Here is a 22078-nt window from a genome sequence, read left to right on the forward strand (position 1 = left end):
GTTAAATTTGGTCATTATCTAATTAATTTCAATTCCAAACTATTAAAATGACACTTTTGATGTATCTTCGATGCGATGCGGGCGACTTAGCTGCCTTGAACGTAATTAAAATGAGATTGACATCCGTGTCTCGTTTGTTATTCCAGAAAAATCAGCATCTACGGCAGGTGTAAACCTGAAGAATGCTAATTTATTCCTTCATATATACGAGTTCCGTGTATGTTTCTACCCGAAGAATCTACTGCCGATTTGTTTCAGAGCTGTACGAAATCCCCGGCAGGTGTAAGCCTGAAGGATTCAGCACGTTCTTTCACAATGTTCTTAAGTAGTTCACTTAATCACATTCACGAAATAGAAATAACTAACACAATAAAAAACTAAATTCACTCAGTAAAATAGAGTAGAAAGGCGACACTGGTTTAATTAAACTTGAATTTTATTGAACTGTCATTGCTCGACAGCAGAAAAATATTAAAGTACAAAGATTTGCGACAGATGGTACGGGGAGCTCTATTCGCAGAGACTCCTGTGCACAACGAAAACTTAGAAACTCCTAATTTTGAACTTCGAAAATATATTCGCTAAAATGTCGGAGACGATGTGTTCGCTACGAACGCTCGGAGAGGACTGACTAATTCATCGTGTGAATTTAGCACGTAAGATTTTGTTCCTTTGTTCTTGATAGTTTCGCGCGCTATCAAGATGTTTTGGGAAGCTGGCGGTGTTTTGGGTCTCGGTCCCTTATCTATCTCGCTCGAGAATTGTTTCAGTTGGCGTTTCCTGCCGAGGATTAAAGTGCCTTCATAGTTGTCCACTTTCTTTAAGCCTAATTCTCAATGTTGTCGCTTTAAATATTAATAATTGTTGTCGCTTAATTATTAATATTGTTTACTGAAGTCAACGTCTCAACATGAGTATGGATACGATTTTTTGGGTTGGTACTAGTACTTTTAACGCATACATCACCATTAAATAGCAAATTTCACATTTGCATAAATAATAATAAATGTATTATTGTTAACTATACTAATCCTGAGTTAACATAGGTACTGAGTGTGGGAGCATGAGGCTGGACGCACGCTTTCCTGGCACTGGGCCAGTTGGTCGTAGTCACCACGCCTCTTCCACAAACCCCCAGGTCCGGTCAAAAACCACGACCTAGCTGATGTTCCCTTATACCAGGGAAACGCTTCGGTGTCCCCCTGAGCGGGGAATTTCGGCGAAGTCGGCAGGCTGCGCCCGGTCAAGTCCACTCACCACACCTCCTCGTGGTGCTCCTGGGCCTCCGCTTCAGGAGTCAGCGATCGCTTGCGAGAACCGACTTGCTGGATGCAGAGGGCGAACGCGGTGAGATGGCAACATGACGGATTTATTGCTGACGACACGGCAAGTGAGAGGGAGTTCAGGGTACGGTGCCCGCCCGCAATGGGGCACCCTATGACATGAGTAATGGAACTGAATGGAATGAACGTCTACGGTGCAGGGGGCTTCGGATCCCCCAGTACCGGCGCATCGGTGGTGGCTGACCGGGCCACCGGTGCGTCGTTATCCGACGACCGGGACGTGCGCGGGGTGGACCTCATGGCCCCCGCACGTAACACTGCTACAGGGAAGAGTACTGAAGCGACGAACACGGTCCCCGGGCCTCCGGGCCTGTATGTGGACAGGGCTACGCCGGCACTGAAGCCGGCGATAATCAGCGTCGAGCGCGTGGACGCAGTTGCGGGTAAGTTTTGGCGGCGGGTGTCTGATTCCGCCTCGCTACCCCTTAGCGGCGAGAAGTCGGATGGCTCATCGGTAGCGTCGTTCCGCACCACGCGCTCCGCGAGGGCACGTTAACGGGGATGCCTCCTTTCCACGGGGGAGTATGTTGGCCTGACGATGGCAAAAAAAAGGGCCATTGAGGCTGCATTAAAGGGGTACGAGATGGATCGAGAGCGGGCGGCCATGGATCCGTCCATCAGGGCACCGCCCGTCTCCCGGAGTAGTAAACCCCTTCCGCGGGAGGAGGAGCTCGCGAAGGAGATGAGACTGACCCTCACACCTGACCTCGGAGCGGTCATATTTGACCACGTAGGGGTCATCGAGAAGGTGGCCAGTCAGTCAAACAACCTCAAGGGGACGTTCGTGCGCCTGCTCCGCGAGGCGGCGTTGTTTATCAAACACGCCGCCGTGGAGCAGGGAAAAAGGACAACGGCAACCGGGCGCGAGGAGGAGCTGGAGCGTACGACGCTCCTCTTCCGCGCCCGGGTGAACGAACTTGAACAGTTGCTTGGCCGTGGATCCATCGCCGACATCCCCAAAGAGCGACGTCCCCCCGCCGCGGCTCGTCCGCCGCGGCCTGCGGTGGCCCCTATGAAGGTGGAGATGCCGCCTCCGACCGCCGAGCTGGCCCAGACGCGGCCTCGGCAGCGTCGGATAGCGACGACGACAACTCCGCTGCCGTCAGTGGCACCCTCTGCTCCGCCTCCTGCGCCGCCGCCTGCGAAGCCGCCCCAGCGGCGGGCCCTATTGCAGGCCGTGAAAAGCACTAACAACCCGCCCGCCGCTGTCGCTGCCCCAACGAAGGCAGGGCCCACCTCCCAGCCACCGGCGTTAAATAACGCGCCCAGAGAATCCTGGGCCGCAGTCGTCGGAAGGAAGGTGCGGCGCGGCCAAAACAAGGCTGCTGCCGCCGTCGCCGCCCAGCCTCGCCAGCATCCGGCCGCTAAAGGACCGGAAAAACGGCCAAGAGGCGGCGCCTCCGGCTGGAGGACGCTGGTATAACCGGCATCCGGTTTAGGAGGGGCCAAACGGGCGCCTCAATAATTGAAGTTCCGGGGCCAGAAAGCGCTGCCAAGGCCTATAAGCTGGCCGGAATGCTGCGCGAAGTATTTCGCGGGACTGACGACCAGGTGGCCAGGCCGACGAAACTCGCGGACATACGCATCGTCGGCCTGGACGACGGCGCGTCCCCGGAATCGGTGGCGACGGCTTTGGCTGCTGCCACGGGCTGTGGACCCGCGGACATTAAGACCAGAGACAGTAGGAGGACCCACAATGGCGTTGGCAGTGCCTGGGTCCGCCTCCCGGCGGGCGGGTTAAGGTGGGCTGGGTCCACGCCAGGGTGCAGGCCCTGGAGCCTGGCCCCCTCCGGTGCTTCCGCTGCCTGGAAACGGGGCACGTCAGGCGGCTCTGCACCTGCGAGGCAGACCGGACAGGCCGCTGCTACATTTGCGGCGGCACAGACCACGGGGCGCGGGAGAGCACCTCACCCCCGAAGTGCCCCGTCTGTGCCGACCTGGGGCGGCCGTCCAGTCACCGATTGAGGGCAAAAGGCTGAGCCCCGCCCTCCTCCCGCTGGAAAAAGAACGGCGCAAAAGGCGCAGGAGACTCGGTCTCCCACTGCGCCGCCGCCACGGGGAGCGCCTCTCCCTCTGAAGCCAATGCAGGCACCGATGACAGTGGCAAGAGATGTGCAGGCGCCCCGGAAGCAGCCAGGTGCGCCTGCCGAAGCAGGTGAAGAGAGACCCGGCCGCGGAGGGGCTATGGAGATTGCCTAAAACGGGTTCTCCACGCCCCCCTGCGACGTGGGTCCTACAGGCCAATCTCAACCACGCGGCTCGGGCTCAGGATCTGCTCATCCAGACAATATCCGAGCTGCGAGTGGAATTGATCGTCGCCTCGGAGCCCTACCGTGTCCCCAATCGCCCAGACTGGGCTGGGGACGATTTGGGCTCCGTGGCGATTTTGAGTAGGGGAGATGCACCCTTTAGCGTTTTAGCTAGAGGGCGCGGCTATGTCGCGGCACGCTATGGCGGCTCGGCGGTCGTAGGCGTCTACGCCCCGCCCAGCCTGACCCCCGCGTCCTTTGAGACGTTATAGGATCGGTTCCGAGATTGCCTGCAATCGCACTGCCGAACCCGACAAACCTTAGTCCTTGGGGATTTAAACTCCAAATCCACGGCTTGGGGTTGCCCCAGGACGGACGCAAGGGGAGATACAGTGCTGGAGTGAGCGGCGGGACTAGAACTCCGGTTACTCAACCGGGGGTTCGTCAATACGTTCTCGCGGCTGTGGGGAGGTTCCATTGTGGACATCTCCTGGGCCTCGCCCGCCGCCGCGGGATTCGTGTCGGGGTGGAGGGTGGAAGAGGAGGTGGAAACGTTGAGCGACCACCTCCACATCATCTTTAATGTATCCGCCACTCAGCACGGCCACCCCACCCGCCGCCCCGTGGGGCGACATTTACGACGCCGATGGGCGCTAGGCCGTCTTGATGAAGACGCGCTGATGACCGCAGCCCTTGCCATGTCCTGGGCGGAAACACTGCCCGGACCGTGCGACGACATCGAGGTGGAGGAAGAATGGTTCCGGGGCGCAATGACAGCTATCTGCGATGCCGTCATGCTCCGGATCCGCGCTCCGCCATGGCGGCCCGTGTACTGGTGGTCGGACTAGATCGCTGCCTCGCGAGCTAGCAGTGTGGCGGCCCGACGCCGGTTTACGCGTTTCCACCGCAGACGAAGTCGGGACCCGGCGAGGGAGGAGGAGCTGTACCGTGACTACCGCCAGGCAACGGTCGCCATCCAGTCGGCCATCAAGGAGGCCAAGGCACGAGCCTGGAACGAGCTCTTGGACTCTCTGGACCGCGATCCGTGGAGCCGTCCCTACCGGATCGTTATGGGGCGCCTGCGACCACCGGCGCCCCTGGTCACGGAAAGTCTGGACCCCGACGTGCTCGAGCGGGTCGTCGATACACTCTTTCCGGACGATCCGGAGGAGCGAGCCCCGAGCAACACGGCCCCGGGCCCTGACGGTATTCCCGGCCGGGCCTGGGTAATGGCCGTGCGCGTCCTCGGGCCCCGCTTCCGGCGGCTGCTGGACGGCTGCCTGAAGTCGGGGCGCGTGCCGCGACAGTGGAAGAGGGCCAGGCTCGTCCTTGTCCCCAAGAAGGGAAAGCCCGCGGACTCTCCCTCCGCCTACCGGCCCGTTTGCTTGCTGGACGAGGCGGGGAAACTTTTAGAGCGTGTGCTCGCTTCCCGCCTCGTCGCCCATCTGTCTCGCGTCGACGAGCTCGGCCTGGCCGAGTGCCAGTATGGATTTCGCGGTGGCCGCTCGACGCCTGACGCGATCGAGCACGTCAAGGCCCTCGCGCACTTGGCCGTGTCCCGGGGCGGGGTGGCGCTAGGGGTGTCTCTAGACATCTCCAACGCGTTCAACACCCTGCCCTAGGGCAAGATATGGGAGGCGCTCCGAGAGTCTGGAGCGCCTTCTCACCTGATGGCCGTGTTCGCCGACTACCTGCGGGATAGATGGGTGGAGTATCCGGGACGGTACGGCATGCACCGGAGGGAGGTGACACGCAATGTACCCCAGGGGTCCTGTTCGGGCCCCGTTCTTTGATTTGTGGGGTACAACCGCGTGCTAGGCGGGCCCCTACCTCCCGGCGTGCCGGTTGTCTGCATTGCAGACGACACGTTCGGTATCGCCGGGGGCAGGGAATGGACGAGGACGCGTCAGGTCGCCGAGATGGGAGTGGCCTCGGTCGTCGCCCGGATCCGCGCCTTGGGGTTGGAAGTGTCGCAGCAGAAAACGGAGGCGGTCTGGTTTCACGGGCTGCCTCTGTCGCGGCGACCTCCCCCAGCGCGGATCCGCATAGGTGGAGCCTGCATCGATGTCCAGGACCGGATCAAATATCTCGGCCTGGACATCGATGGCCGCTGGCGCTTCAAAGGTCACTTCGACCGCTTGTCCCTCCAGATTGAGAGGGTGGCGACCATGCTTGGTCGCCTCATACCCAATTTCGGGGGGCCGCAAGAGAGGGTGCGCCGCCTCTATGTTGGAGTGGTGCGGCCCATGGCCCTATACGGATGTCCCGTATGGGCCGACACCCTGGCCAAGTGCCGGCAAAGCCGGCACATGCTCCGCGGCATACAGTATCGGGAACGCTCCGATCCCGCTCGTCAAGAAAGAAGACGGGTTAGGCGGGCCTGGAGGTGGCATCCGATCGTATTACCGGCCGATCCCCACACAGCTGGAGGGTTCGAAACCGGGGTGCCCGGAGCCCCCTAATGGCCTGCCTGTTCGCCGCCCGCCCTGATAGAGGGCAGCCAGAATGGTAAGACGGCCCCTTGCGCGCACGTTTGTCATGGGTCACAGTCACGGTGACCCGGCATGTCGTGCGAGGGGCCGCGGGGACCCAGACGGCTGGCGGTAGGGCGCCACCGTCTTCAAGACCGGTCCCAAGGCGGTCGGTGTCAGGGTATGGCCCCTGGCGCTGAGAGAAACTGAGGAGATGGGCTCCCCAACGATTAGGGGAGCCTGGGCACGGCGGCTGTGGTGTAGTTCTTCTTAGAGTGCTCACGGCCGCTGTAATGCCCGACGTTGGCCATCGGGGGGGTTTTAGTGGGTATACCGCGGGCGATCGAGCCCGCTGGGAGTCCCACACTACCCGGCGAAAGAACCCTACATCGCCAGGTGTGCTTAATGCATTTCCCCCTCGTTGAAAAAAAAAAAAAAAAGGTACTGCGTGTAAGTTGGATTAAAATTCGTACGCTAGGCGTAAATATTAACACTATTCAATAAATTTCACATTTATTAAAATAATAGTTCATGTTATTGTTGTAAACAATTATTAATGATCTCAGGCGCTTAATTATTAATATTGAGGCGAAGCTGTGTCGCGTATATGCTGATAATTAGGCGTTTTCTTATTAGTTAACCAATTTCCTATTTGTTTAAATCCTAGGTTTAACGCAATTGTTTATTAACGATTTTAAATACAAATTTAGGCGATTTTGATGTTCGTATGAGGTGTTACATTCGGCCCTTAATCCATGACCGATTTTAATTATTTAAACGTTTAAACAATAATTAATTGATGTTAAATTATTTATGCGATTTCCGAGTTGACAATTAATAGTGAGAATGCAATATTTTACTCTATGGATTTTAGCGATTTGAGCGTTTCAACAATAATGAAATAATTATTGTTAATTATTTGAATATTGAATTGTAATGTTTGCGTAGTTGGGGCATAGCGTTTCCTCCTAGTAATTCTTATTTCTTTTAATTCGTTTATGTTAGTATCTCTGGATTTTCGTTCGTTGTTTGTGCACAAGAGTCGTATTTAATTCTAAGTATATTAAATGTAAAATCTAACTATACTAAATGGTTTTCGCAGTTGGTTGGTAAGAACTTATGGTGTTTTGATCCACGAATTACCACACTGTGTGAGTTTAATTATGAGTACTTAGCAAAATTCTGGGGTGGAAATACGCATGACGTCACATGTCCCCCCTTGTTGAAGAATTGTACACAATGTGAAAATTCTCGTGGATCAATTTTCAATTAATAGTTTGTTTCAAGATATTTTGAGTATAAGAATATTTATTAACATAATTTCATTTATGTGTATAAAAGCAAGGAATGTTTATTAGTATAATTTCCTTTATATGTATAAAAGCAAAGAATATTCATATAATAAGTAGATTATATATTCTGTAGTTTTAAACGTATGTCGGAGTATAAAGTCTCATCGCAATTGTCACAATCTGGTCTGGGGTTTCCAACTTATTTATGGTAATCCTTTCTAGGGTTTATGGGAGGGACCGATGGGGGTCCTCTTGGCTGGCGACTGCTGCTTCGCTGCATTGTTGGTGGTTTCCTTGAGATGTGGATTAGGAGCTGAATAGTGCCCCCAGCAAGTGGATACTCCATACGGTATGTAGGGTGTATCTTTGTATGATTGTATTAATGACTAGCTTAGCGACTCTAAATGTTATGTAGAGCCCTAAAAGTCCTGCGCTTACATTTCCGAAATTGGTAAACCATCCCCACAGTCGTCGGGTGGTAGATTCTGCGATTCTTTCCAAGGATTTCTCGTCTAGCAGATTCGCCATGTTGAGTCGTCCTGCTGGTATTGCCTGACCCAGCGGAGCTGGTGTTAGACGATACCAGGTCCCGTGGAGCTGATACATTACCGGTAACAGTTCGTCATACTCCCTGGGTGTAGCTTGTCGAATCAGAATGTGGCTCTTCGGTGTTACGAAGAGTGAGGTGTTTTTGTGAGTGACTAGGAGCTCCCAGTAGCACTCGGTTGTTCTTCTCAACGTACAGTCCACTGGCACACACTTTATAAGGTGTAAAACCCCACCTGCGGTGGATGCTAGGTATCCAGGGCTCTTGGTCAAGGCGTAGGTCATTTCGTCTGGTGAGATGTCGGCTAACGCCAGAGCGTTGGTCAGGACCTGCCTCTCAAGCTGGCACCGTTGCTTTACGATGTCTGCATACAGAAGGTCGATTTGATTTCTGATGTGTTTTTCGACATAAATGAATTTGGAATTCACGTACGTAAAGATATCCAGATTGTTTACTTTAACTTTGGACTGTGTCTTGAATTTTGCACAATTGTCAGATTCGAGGATGAATAATTTAGGATGTTCCGTCTTTTGTATTGTATACCCACATAAATGGAACTCCGTAGTTTTGGTCAGCGCAAAGGTAGTTTCATGCGAGGTCACGGTATAGATTACTGGGCCTTTTCCCTGTGGGTCGGGAAACAGAACACGCCCACAGTAATCCCTGCTTGTCGTAAGAGGCGACTAAAAGGGACAGGCGAGACCGCGGGCTGTGGCACCCGCGGTCAGGTGTGGAGGTATTCACTCCCCACCAGAGATGGCGCTTCTTCCTTCGTTGCGGGAGGAGAGGCGCGGGGGGGCACCAGTAGCGTTCGTAAGAGATCCCGGTGCCCCTCCCCAATGCGCCGTGGCCGGCCACCGTGAGGTTTTAGTGGGTATTCCCCTTGATATCAAATCAAGGGGCGAGTCCCACACTACCCCTCCTTATGAGGGGGCGTGCAGAAACGCATTTCCTCACGTAAAAAAAAAAAAAAAAAAAAAAAAATGGTGGAGTCTACCGCTTCGGCGTCCTTTGGGGATCCCTCTGGCTGGCAGGAGAGAGCGTCGGCTACTAGGTTGTACTCCCCCTTCCGGTAGCGGATGTTGAAATCATACTGTTGTAGCTCGAGGCTCCAGCGGGCAAGCCGTTCCGATGGAGTCTCGATGGCTTGTAGCCACTTGAGAGCTTGATGACCGGTGAGCACTGTGAAATGGTCCAGATAGGGTCGCATTTCCCGGATGCCCCAGATTACAGCCAAACATTCCCGTTCCGTCGCGGAATAATTTCGCTCCGCGGGATTTAACGTTCGACTCGCGTAGGCGACAACTCGTTCCTCGCCCTCCTGCTCTTGCATCAAGACAACGCCCATGCCTAGATTTCTGGTGTCGGTTTGGAGCGTGAACGGTACTGTGAAGTCGGGGCAGGGTAACACAGGTGCGGTGGCGAGTTGATGGCGTAGCTGCGTGAAGGCAGCTTCGGTGGCTGCGGTCCACTTCCATCGTTGTCGTTTTTGGTGGAGTTGGTGTAGTGGTGCGGCGAAGTCGGTGAAGCGGGGTATGAATCGGCGACACCATGACACCATGCCAAGGAAATGGCGTTGCTCTTTTAATGAAGTGAGAGCGGGGATCTCCTGAATTGCTCGGACCTTTCCGGGATCGGTGCGGATGCCTTGCCTCGTGACGATATGTCCTAGGTAGAGTAGTTCGCTGCATCCGAAACGACATTTCTCCGGGTTAACTTGGAGGTTCGCGGCCTTCAGTCGTTGGAACACTTCTCGCAAGTTAGCTAGATGTTCCGTGAAGGTCTTGCCTAAGAAGTCGTGGGCCGATGACATCGTCTAATAACCGCTGGAAGGTAGCGGGTGCCGAGTGGAGGCCAAATGGTATAACCCAAAACTAGTATAATCCTCTACCCGGGACGGTGAATGGGGTGAGCGGTCGGCTGCTTTCTTCTAATGGCACTTGCAAGTACCCATTGACTAAGTCCTGGGTGGAGATGTAGCGTGCCTCGCAGAGCTTCTCCAGGGTGGCCTGAACCTGCGGCAACAGAAATGCGTCCTTTATTGTCCGCTAGTTGACATGTCGGAAATCTATACAAAAACGGTACTGGCCGGTCTTTTGGTCAGCTCCAAGGGCTGGCTGACGTCTCAATGATACCCGTAGCTAGCATTTTATCCACCTCGAAGTCGATAATGGCCTAGATGGCCGCGCTTCTGGGCGTATAACGTTGTTTTGCGGGTTCAGCCCCTTCCTTCAGGTGAAGTCGATGCAGAATCCAAGAGGTTGTAGGTAGTGGTTTAGAACCCCGACAGTTCCGTGTCCAGGAGCTGCTGTAATATCTGCCGCTCGTCTGGCGTATAGTCGGTTAACTCGGAAGCATCTATAGCGTCGTTTACCTCGGCGAATACCCATCGTTGGTTGCCAATCTGGATGGATGTGCGGAGCTTGCCCAGTATATCCACTCCAAGCAATACAGTATGACTCATGGTGGGTAGTACTGCGTACTGATGTTCCACTATCTGTCCGTTTAAGGAGGCGCGGATAATGACCTCGCCTATGGTAGCGGCCTGGTGTCCATCAGCGGTACAGACGGTTTGCGGCGTCGGGTCCCAGAAGGCACGTAGCTGGGAACGATACCGTGCTAGATCGCTCCGAATGTATGAGCGAGTGGCCCCGGGTTAGCCGAGAGGCGCCTTGTGCGCTGGCTAGGTCGGCGTTTCCCTCCTCTGCGTGACACGGGGAGTCGCTGCTGCGGCGTCCGGGGGTGCCGCAGTAGCTGCAGAAGAGCTGACCGGGCCGTCGGCAGTCCTGGCAAAAATGTCCTCGCTAGCCACAGTTACAGCAGCAGGAGTTTCGATCGCATGATCGTGCGATGGGGCGGCTAGTGGTGGCTGAAGGTTGACTCGTACACCTGGGGTCGGTCGGCTGACCGAAAAGTCGAGAGGTGTCGGAGTTCTCGCTGTAGATCCTCAATCTCTGTGATCTGGGCCAACAGATCAGCTCGGGTATGAATGTCGCACCTCCGAATGAATTGTCGGTACTCTGGCGAGAGGTTCCGATGGCATTGGGTCAGTTCTTCCGCCTCAGTGAATCTCCCGTAGCGTCGGAGGAGTGTTTCCATCGTTGTAAGGTAATCTCGGCCGGACTCGCCGCGGCGCTGAGTGCAGCGCTGGATTAGCCCGAGAAGAACGCTCGGGTGGTGGTGTGATAGATATTCCTGCCGGAAGAGTTCTTCAAAGTCTTTCCACGTTTCCCATCTTCAACGATGATTTATGTACCACTGCAGCCGCGGTACAGTAGGCATGGCAGACCATGTAGAAGGGCGGTGGCGGTCAAGTTATAAGTGACCTGTATGAGTGCCAGTCGGTCCAGAAAGTCGTCCGCTCCTTTGATCCGTTCTCTCTATTTGGGGGATGTCTCAGGTCTAAAATCCTCTCTCCCCACCTTCTCGTGGTGGACCCTGAGGGCGCACATAGTTGTGCGTCGCTAACAGGGAGAGGGGTACGAGGCGGGAAGTAGCACCTGTGGTGTGTGAGGCGATGCCGGCGGGATCTCCGGATCCTGGCAGAGCCTCCCATGCCGGTAAGGCTCACACTGAGTAGGGGTGAAAATCGCTTCACAGGGACGAGAAGAGGTCGTTCCCGGGCGGTGGCCCACTGGGAGTGCTCCCCCCGGTGCGCTGGCTTTGCTTCTGCTGGCCTCAGGGGGGGCTGATGTGTGCTCGCACTGTCGAGGTGGTAGTGCCGCGCGGGATCAGGAGCCGGCCCCTTCGGGACTTCGACCAAGTAGTGCGCGGTGAGGTGCGGGTGTCGGAGCCCGCACTTGCTACGGGCGGGTGCCCCCCTGTGGGGTATTCCCGGGGGGGGGGGGGTTAAATGCGAAAGACGGGCTCCGGGGAACTGAGGTAGGGGGCATGTCTTTCGTTAAGCATGTCCCCCGAGGGTACACCCGTTCCCGTCCAGCAGCCTGCCCCGCCGCGTACGATGCGCCGGTATAACAAAAACTATGGACAACTTAATTAAAAACGCAGGAAGCACTGGTGCCGGGTCGGCCGGCAATAGCAGGGATGACGGCAATGTCACACGGCCATGCACCGTTGTGTTGGAGGGGTTACCATGCCCGGAAGTGGTCGAGGAAGGAGGTGTGACGTCGAGGTCCAGTTCAAGGGCTTCGTCGACACGCGGGCTGGGGGCTGCAGGCCCATCTGCAGCAAGCTCGAGAAGTCGCCGGACCGGAGTTGGCCTTGCTGCTCTCGATCCGGGAGCGGGGTCACGGCTGGGGGTGAACGAGGACGATGGCGTCTCTATGACGTCAATGTCCTCGACCTCGTGCGCTCGGGCCGAACGACGCGCTGGTGCTGATCGGCCGGTGTCGCCGCCTGTAACCCGGGAGGCCGCCAAAAAAGCCCGGATCAGGGATGCTTCCTCCCCTGTAGGCGTCGGCGCACCGACTGCAGCCCTGTGGGACAGGATGCAGTCGGATGGCCAGACGCTCAGGGAGGAGAACGCCAGCCTCCGGCGGGAGATCGAGGGCCTCCGAGAGACCCTCGACGCTGTGCGTGGGGAGGTGATGGTCCTCAAGAGGAGGCTTGATGCTCCCCTAGCAGGGCCGTCGTCTCCACCTGCCCGGGGAGGTCGGTTCGACACCGACACCGGTTCCAGCGACCACCACGGCGAGGGACGATGGGGCTCTCCTGGCCAGGATTGGGGCTCTGATTGATGCGAAATTTGCGTCAATTAGAAACGAGCTCCTCCTGGGCTTTCGGGATCCCCAGCCACGCCCCGCGAAGCCACTGCAGGGTGGATATGCCGGAGCGGTGGGGGGGCAGACGACCCCTGCGGCTGCGGTTCGTGCCGTGGCTTCCTCTACACTGGCGGTTGGCGGGGAATCCTTCCCCGTCATTATTAAGCCGGCGGGGGGGAAGAAAAAGAAAAAGGGGAGGAAGAGGGGGGCCCAGGCCGCCCTACCATCCACCATTCCGCAGTGGTTGTTGCCTTCTTCCCCCACTAATCCTGCGACGGCACCGGGCAATTCCGATGGGGCTGCCTGGTCGCAGGTGTTGGGGCGGCGGGCGAGGAGGGCGGCACGCCCATCCTTGGTCCCGCCCGTCGCCTCAGCCCCTGTCTAAAAGGGCGCGGGTAATGGGAGCGCGAGGGCGCAGAGGGGTGCAGAGGGGCCACCTCCACGCGTGGTGGCCCCTCCCCGTTCGGCGGCGGTGACAATCACCGTCCCGGAGGGGAGTAGGGTCACCTACGAGGAGGCCATTAGGAGGGCTCGCCAGGACGTCGATCTGGGAGCCCTCGGGATTGAGGCCCTCTCCTGGAAGAGGGCCGTCACGATGGGCCTGATTATTCAGGTCCCGAGCGCCGATGGGGGCCCGAAGGCAGACGCCCTGGCGGCCAAAATGACCGCTGCCTTGAGGGGCCTGGAGGTTAGGGTGGCTAGGCCTGTCAATAAGGCGGAATTCCGCTTGACGGGGCTGGACATATCCGTGACCCCCCAGGAGGTAGTTGCGGCGGTTGCGAAAGCCGGGGGCTGCACCGCCGAGTCCGTGAGGGTGGGGGAACTGAAGGCCCCGCCCAATGGACTCGGCACCATTTGGGTGCAGTGCCCAGCCGTGGCGGCCTCGGCAATCAAAAAGGCCAAGCGAATTAGGGTGGGGTGGTCCCTCACCCAGGTGGTGGTGCTGGCAACCCGGCCGGAGCGGGCACTGCTACCGGTGAGGGAGCTCCACCCACAGGGCCGCCGGAAACCGTGAGGTCCCGCACTGCGCGGTGTGCGCCGAGTTGGGCCGGCCTGCGGAACATAAGGTAGGGAGCAAGGCGTGCCAGCTGCGATGGAGGTGGAGGCCGTGGCGTCAGGGGAGGTGATTTCCCTCCCCCTATCCATGCAGCCGTCTGAGGGAGGTCCTGTGACGGCCTAGAAGTGGCGCACGGGGCTTCCCTTGGGGTATTGCAGGCCAACCTGAACTAGTGCCGCCGGACACAGGACCTTATGGTCCACTGCCTGGCGGAGTGGCGGGTTGGTCTAGCGGTGGCCACGGAGCCGTACCAAGTCCCCGACCATCCACACTGGTTCGGGGACGAGGACGGCCTCGTGGCGATGTGGTACCGTCGCCGCTCGGCGACTGTTCCCCCCTGCACCGTGGTCGAACGGAGCAGGGGGATGGTTTTGGTAAAATGGGGGTTTTTGGACCGGCTGGGGGCTATGTTTTTTATTTTTTTTTTTTTACTAGAGGAAATGCGTTTACGCATCCTCTCATAAGGAGGGGGTAGTGTGGGATTCGCCCCTTGATTTGATATCAAGGGGAATACCCACTAAAACCTCACGGTGGCCGGCCACGGCGCATTGGGGAGGGGCACCGGAATCTCTTACGAACGCTACCGCCCCCCCCCCCCCAACAAAGGGAGGAGTGCCATCCCTGGTGGGGCGTGAATACCTCCCCACCTGACCGCTGGAGCCACAGCCCGCGGTCTCGCCTGTCCCTTTTAGTCGCCTCTTATGACAAGAAGGGATTACTGTGGGCGTATTCTGTTCCCCGACCCACAGGGAAAGGGGGGGCTATGTTAGCCCCCTATATGGCCGACCCAGTGCTGGTCCTCGGGGACCTCAATGCGGGGTCCACCGCGTGGGGTAACCCGAGGAACGGCTCCCGAGGCGGAGCGTTGCAGTATTGGGCGGAGGGGATGGAGCTCCGGTTATTAAACCAGGGCTCTGTACCAACGTGCGTGAGGTGGAACGGCTGGTCCATCGTGGACGTATCGTTTCCGTCAGCCGCCGCCTCACGATGGGTGTCTAACTGGCGGGTCTGGGAGGGTGAAACGTTGTCGGAAAACAGCTACGTCCTTATGGACGTGGCTGTGGTCTCGGAGCCGCCAGCGGACGCCCCCCTACGACGTAGCATCCATTCAGCGCCAAGATGGGCGCTGAAGCGACTAGACGAGGATCTACTGAGGGCCGTGATTATCGGCTCCGCTTGGCCTCCGGCCAGGGTGCGCGGGGCAGAAGAGGGGGCTTCGTGGATCCGGGACACGTTGCAAATGATTTGCGACGTAGCTATGCCCCGGATCCGCGAGCAGCCCCCGAGGAATTCTGCGTACTGGTGGACGGGCGAGGTTGCCGACCTCAGAAGAACGGCCAGCCGCGCCCGTCGCCAGTATACCCGTGCTCGGTGCCGCCACTTCTTAGGCGGTGACCCGGAGTGGAGAGTCGCCGAACTGTACAGGGTGTACATGGTGGTGCTGGGGAAGCTCCGCCCTTAGTCGTCCCCTGTCACGGAGAGGTTAGACCCGGAATTCCTGGGACGCGTGATTGATACCCTCCTTCCCCTCAATGATGAGGGAGAGGGTGCGTTGGAAGGCGCCCCGAGTCCGACTATTGAATGGTTGGATGAATTCCGGGTCACGGACTCTGAGCTGTCCCGGGCTACCGGGGGACTCCGGGCTAGGGGCAAGAAAGCTCCCGGCCCGGATGGAGTACCCGGTAGCCTGCTGGCTCTGGCCTTGGGAGTCCTTGACCCGGCGTACAGGAGCGTCTTGGACGCTAACCTGCGCCAGGGAACCTTCCCCAGTGTGTGGAAGAAAGCATGCCTGGTTCTCCTCCGGAAGGGGGGAAAACCCGCAGAGTCTCCCTCTGCGTACCGGCCGGTGTGTCTGCTTGATGAGGCCGGCAAGCTTTTTGAACGAATCATAGTTGCCCGCCTCCTAGAGCACCTGTCGCGCGACGGTCCCGACAGCGACAGCCAGTACGGATTCCGGAGGGGTCGCTCAACGATGGACGCGTTGGAGCGTTTGCGCCTCCTCCGGGAAAGGGCTGTCGCTCGGGGCCGGGTGTTGATTGTTGTGTCGTTGGACATATCCAACGCCTTCAACACCCTGCTCTGGAGGGAGATAGCGGTGGCGCTGGATTATTTTCAGGTGCCCCCCTATCTCCTGGAGGTGGTTTGGGACTATCTCCGCGGCAGGGAGGTAGTATTTACCGGTCGGTACCAGGTTGTGCACACGAGGGAGACGCACCGTGGGGTTTCGCATGGGTCGGTCCTTGGACCGCTTCTGTGGAACCTTGCGTTTGACGCGGTGCTGCGGATTGTCCTTCCTCCGGGCGCGGGAGGACTATTATATGCTGGAGGTAAGACTTGGGGAGGACCAGGCACCTTGCTGAGTCCGCCCTAGACTGCGTTGTCGAGCGAATCCGGAGGATGGGTCTGACCGTGGCTGCTGCGAAGACCGAGGCAATCTGGCTTTACGGATTGTCTCGGGCGCGGCGGCCGCCCTGCGATCGGGACCTCCGGATTCGCGTCGTGGATACCTTCGTCGACATCAGGCCCACCCTGAAGTACCTGGGCCTGATCGTAGACGGCTGCTGGCGCTTCAAGGAACACTTTGACCTCCTGGCCCCCAGAATGGGGGGAACAGCGGCAGCGTTAGCGCGGTTGCTGCCCAATATCGGGGGGCCAGAGTTGAGGGTTTGCCGCTTACATGCGGAGGTGGTGCGGTCGATAGCCCGTTACGGGGCCCCCGTGTGGCATCGCTAGCTCGAGGGCAGCCGGCGCAACCAGGCACTCTTCAAAAGAGTGCGGCGCCGGCTCGACCTGCAGGCCATACGGGGATACCGTACCATCTCTGCCGAGGCGGCGGGCCTCCTGGCCGTGATTCCGCCCTCCGGGGGTGGCACTCGCGGCTAAGGAGGTACATGAGGTCGAGTGCCAGAAGCGCCAGGCCCGGAGGGACACGCTCGCTCGGTGGAAGCAAGAGCTTGCTCCATCGGGCCGTCCGATTGTCCGGGCCATCCTGCCCATATTTGATATATGGTGCAGTATGCGGGGAAGGTTGACCTTCCGCCCTACGCAGGTGCTCTCCGGGCATGGATGCTTTTGAGAATACCTGCACCGGATGGGGCGGGAGCCGACACCGCAGTGTCACCACTGCGGCGAGGAGGTGGACATGGCGTGGCACACACTCGAGGAGTGTCCGGCATGGGCTGCGCCGCGCCGTGCCCTAAGAGTCGCAGTGGGTGAGTGGGACCTCTCCTTCGCGGCCACGGTCGACCACATGGCTTCGAGCGAGAGGTTGTAGAAAGCGGCGGCCACCTTTTGCGAAGAGGTTATGTCGCAGAAGGAGACCGACGAGCGAGCCCGGGAAAGAGACCCTGGCTCGGCAAGGAGGACAAGGGCGCAGGGACGTCCCTCGCGCCGGCGTACCCCCCTGGGTGGGGGTATGAATAGTGGAGGGCCGTGAGGGGCGCCCGCGCGACGACAGGTGCCTCGCATGGAGGCGGCGAATGTAAGGGGCCGGGGCTTGAGCTGACCCTGGCCCCCTGAGGGGATATAATTCTCCTCGGGACGGGTCGAGGTTGTGTGGTCGGCCCGTCCCCACTTGGACCAACGGGTCCTGTAGGGGCGCATGGTGGGTGGGGTGGGGAGGGTCGGGGCGTGCCATATCACGCCTCCGACGACCCTCCCTTACCGGTGTCGGCGTCTTCTTGTCCTGGCGTTCAGGAAGCTCTTTGTTTCTTGAACCAGTACGGACACGAATATGCCGGGGGCTGTGGGTGGACCGAGCGGGGGCTCGGGAAGCCCATTCCGACGGCCCCAGGGATGGGGGCACCGAGCGGGTCCCTCCGCCCGGGGACTTAAAGAGTAGCTAGTGGGGGAAGCTAACACCCTCCCCCCGGGATTCATGTAAGCTGGGAAGCGTCCTGCGATTACTCGCGTGATCCAGGCGCTTCCCATGTAGCTTAGGTGGGTGTGGGGTTTTAGTGGGTACCCATCGCGGACGGGCGCGCCTTTGGCGCTCCCCTCCCCGATGGTAGTCCCACATAACCTTGGTTTTTCCCCCCAGGAAACCGAGGTATGCGTAACGCATTTTTCCACAAAAAAAAAAAATGAAAAGAAAGGTGGATTAGTTTACCCATCGGCAATCGATGCTTCCTCTTCCTTGTCCTGGGATTGGGTCTTCAGCTCCGCCAAGGTGCCGGTGGAGTCCAGCTTGAGGTCGGCGGCGATACGGATTATATCTTCCTGACGTTGGAGATAAACCCACCCTACTTTCTGCATTCGGTTTGGCGATCGCGGTGTCCCTGTTCGGGTGCCAGATTGTAACGATAACGCGATTTGGTAGCGGTCGAACTACTGCGAAAGTTGCCCCGCCTCAACCGGTAGCCGGGATAGGCTGAGTACAACTAGGGGTAGTAATGGTAGCGCCGAGCCCTCGCCGCAAGGGGGAAACGGTATCGATAGTCGTACGCTTCTGAACCGCGATCTAAGGGGAGTACTAACACTTACACAAAACTTCGGCGGGTAGTCAGACTGCGGGAAGCGGGAGCTGGAGGGAGGTGCCCGAGAGGGGTTAAATCGGCAGCGCGAGCACACCTCTTCTTCCCGGGCGAGTGGCCGTGGAGGCCCGAAGACGGCTGTCGGCACAGACACGTCTTTCGGCGATCGAGGTTATCCCACGCCTCGAGGGCGGAAGCCTCTGAGAGGGGCCGAGTGGGTAGACGGAGTTGACCGCGTTCTCAGAGGGATCTCGTGGTCCGGAGGAGAGGGTGCGCCGCCTCTACTTAGGGGTGGTGCGGTCGATGGTCCTATACGGATCACCCATATGGGCGGGCGACCTGATGGCACGCCAGCGCAGCCGGATGCTGCTCCGACGTGTGCAGCGGCATATGGCCATCAGGATCGTAAGGGGACACAATAAAATAAACGAGTTGAACGACAAATCTTTGTAATTACTGCTCGATGTGTACAGCAATGCTCGTTCAGGCGTTCTGCTTTGCAGCGTCGCGGTCTCGGTACTTATGCGCGACGCTCCCCACCTTTAGTTGTGAAAGAGCGCCGCGCTCGACAGTGACGCTTGGTCCCAGCCTAGCGGCAGTCAGTGGTATTATGTTTGGGGGAATAGGAATCAAGCACGGCGGGGCGCGAGCGCGAGAGGAGAGGGTCGCGGCTATTATTCGCGTTAGAAGGAAGAAACACTTATTTGAGGTAATCAAAAAATCATGTATAACGACTTCATTTTATTTTATTTTGAAAAGAAGGTTTCTCCTTCTTCTTAAGGTATATTTAATATTGAATATTTATTGTTTGTATTATTTATTTTTAGAATGCTTCAATTAATTTATTTTGTAAGAAGTCATTCATATATGTTAAATAAGTATCATCAATTTCATTTATTATTACATTTCATTATATTCTATTAAATTATATGTTTTTTTTTAAATTTCACTTACGATTCCTTACATTTTATTAGAATTTTTTTTACATTCTTCACTTTTTTAAATACTTTTCTAATATATTTTAATCGAACGACATGTCGTTATAATTTATATTTAATTCTAATGTCATAGGGTGGGACCTCTCGCTCCCGGCTGTCGTTTCGACTATAGTTGGAAGCGAGGGGTCCTGGAGAGCGGTGTCCTCTTTCTACGAGACTGGTGTCTCGCAGAAGGAGAATGACGAGCGGGATCGGAATTGTGCGCCGACTACGAAATTATTATTTAACATAATTTAATATAAAGGAAATAGAAATTTAAAATATTATTCAATATCATTTAATATTAATGAAATAGAAATTATTTCATACTTTTTAGTGCAATTTTATTATTTTTTCGAAGACGGTTATATTTTTCGTCTTATTCTGTATCCGAGCCTGAATGACTATTATCTCGTCGAAAATGCCTGTCATAGCGCGAAAGTGACTGTGACGTAGGATAAAGACCTCGCGAGTCACGATGCCATTCCGGACTTCGTTTCCTGCCGCGATATTCGTTTTCGTAGTCATATCCGTCTCGATCGTCATCGCAGTTTTGCCGCCGATTTTTAAGACGACGCTCAATTTGAAGGACCGCGTCGAATACGTCCTCCAATTCGTTTACCGTTTTCCCCAAAGCTGTTACTGTTAACGCTATCTGCTGAGGTAGTCCCTCAGTGAAATTTTCAAGCACGTCCTTTTCCATCTCCTTGATGAGTGCTTCGCTATTTGCACCGTACCGATTACAAATCGTAGTACGAATAGAGTGGACAAGACGACTAGTTCTGTCAATGTACCTCTTCAATGATTCGTCGGGGCGAATTGTAAGACGAATGGTTTCGCCTTGAAAATACGCTAAGTTCCGTCGTGGAGCGTATCGTTTTTTGAGATGATTTAGAAATTCCGACTTATTTGCAAACGATTTACCTTGTACGTTTATTTTGGCCGGACCAATGAGTTTGATTAAAACTATTGCCAGATAGTCCGACTCCGTATTCGGCGGAATCAACCGGAATCAACCGTCCAACCGGGAATCAACCGGAATTCACCGTCAAATACCGAAATAGATGCCGCTGCGCATTGAACGAAATTACGTTGCGTAAGAAGCGACATTGAATTAGCCATAGAAAGAGTCAATTTGACTATTTCGTCGGCTAAACTTGAAGCCGCTTCGTGAAGCATGATTAATCGAAATTTAAGCTTCAAACAGATGTGAAAAGAAACGGAAGCTTATCTACTTCTTTTGCTGAACAATACAATAATGGTTTATTCGCGAACCGTACCTGTAAAAATGTAGGTATGCAATAGGTCCAACTACTAATTTCTTGCGTCGTACATAGCGATTCGTCGCACAATGCATATAAACTAACCGGAATATCACGTTGATACCGGTGCACTAAGGAAGATTTTTCAATGTCCAAACACGTAGTAAGCGCGCACTGGAAGCAGATTTCGATTCCCGTGGAAGAGTTGACATCCAACCTTTAATACATAGACTTTCACGTTATTCTGGTATAAGCTGGAGACGCTGTCTAAGTGACCGTTCCACCGGTTTTGAATCGCGATGAGTACTCATAAAAACCTTTGAATTATCAGTTACTAAAGGATATCCCACCGTTGTCACCAGTTTTTTACGAGCCGAGGGCTGAGAGGCTTGTTTCGGCCGCGAAGCCGAGGATAGTTGTTGTTTTGGACAATTTTTGTTAATGGGGATGTGTCTTCGTGGACGCACCTACGTATAGTTGCCAATAGGGGGGACGAGGGCTGGAAGGGTCTCATCTGGACAGTCATGCCAGGCCGAGAACCCCGGTGGGACTGATATTCCACCAACACCATTCGAACTTGCTCGTCCGGTGAGGGGAACTTCGGTGAAATTAGGGGCCCAACCGGCTCAAGTCCACTCACTGCCCCTCCTCTTGGTGCCCCTGGGCCTCCGCTTTAAGAGTCGGAGCTCGCTTGCGAGAATCGACATGCTGGATGCGAAGGGCGAACGCGGTGAGATGGCAACAGAACGAATTCCTTGCTGACGACACGGCAAGTGAGAGGGATCTCGGGGTACGATGCCCATCCGCAATATGGCATCTTATATAATGATAATGGACCCAAACGGAAGTCACGTTTACGGTGCAGGGGGCGTCGGATGCTCCAGTACCGGCACGGTAAGGAGTAATTGGCCGAGCTCGCTCGCGTAGTTATCCTACGACTGGGAGAATCCCGATGTGAACCACCAGGCCCCCGGGTTCAGCTATGGATTTGGTGAGGAGGAGTGTGCGGCGGGGCGCGCGATGGCACTCTCCTCCCTCGGGCCCTTATACGGGTGGAGAGGCTAGAGGGTCATTGACTGTGATCCGGGCGACGACTAAGGTCAGGGGAGGACCTTACAGCCGACGCTGCCGACTCGGAGGCCTCGGTAGGCCCCGTTGTGTCGGCCTCTCCCAGCACGTCCTTCATGAGTGCGCCCTCGCCGAGGCGAAGCGACAACACCTGGAGGTCCAGGTTCGGGAGACTAAGCTTCAGTCGGAGCCTGACGTGGAAGGCCCCTCAATGGCCCCTTAATGGCCCCACTCAGGACTTCGACTTCGAACTCCAGTAAGTCCCTCAGGGAAGAGAGGGAACTGACCGCAGAAATGCGCCACGCGCCCACCTCTGAACCGGGGCCAAAGATTTTCGAGTCGCTGGACGCGATCCACAAGGTCGAATAATCGAGTCCACAGTGCTCGAATAATCTTAAGGGCTCCCTGGTGCGCCACCTTCGGCTTGCGTCATTGAGTATAAAGTCCGCCACAGTTGAGCAGGCGAAGCGCGAATATCTCGGGAAGGGAGAAGGACCTGGAGAGATCGGTCTCGGAGTTCCGCAGCCGCGTCGCAGAGCTCGAGGCCCGGCTGGCTCCAAGCGGGTCTCCGCTGCCCCCTTTCCCCCTTTTTTTTATTGTGGGTAAATGCATTACTCAT

The 22078-nt window shown here is 56.3% G+C and overlaps 1 protein-coding gene across 1 annotated transcript; it reads left to right on the forward strand.

Annotated features, from left to right (window-relative positions):
• The first annotated feature begins 1881 nt into the window (after positions 1 to 1881).
• On the forward strand, positions 1882 to 2766 carry LOC128892984 (transcriptional regulatory protein AlgP-like). The gene has a single exon (XM_054153676.1). The coding sequence runs from the start codon at positions 1882 to 1884 to the stop codon at positions 2764 to 2766; it is 885 nt and encodes a 294-aa protein (XP_054009651.1).
• Positions 2767 to 22078: the final 19312 nt, after the last annotated feature.

This window comes from Hylaeus anthracinus, unplaced genomic scaffold, assembly GCF_026225885.1.
Source record: "Hylaeus anthracinus isolate JK02 unplaced genomic scaffold, UHH_iyHylAnth1.0_haploid 2, whole genome shotgun sequence".
NCBI lineage: Eukaryota > Metazoa > Arthropoda > Insecta > Hymenoptera > Colletidae > Hylaeus > Hylaeus anthracinus.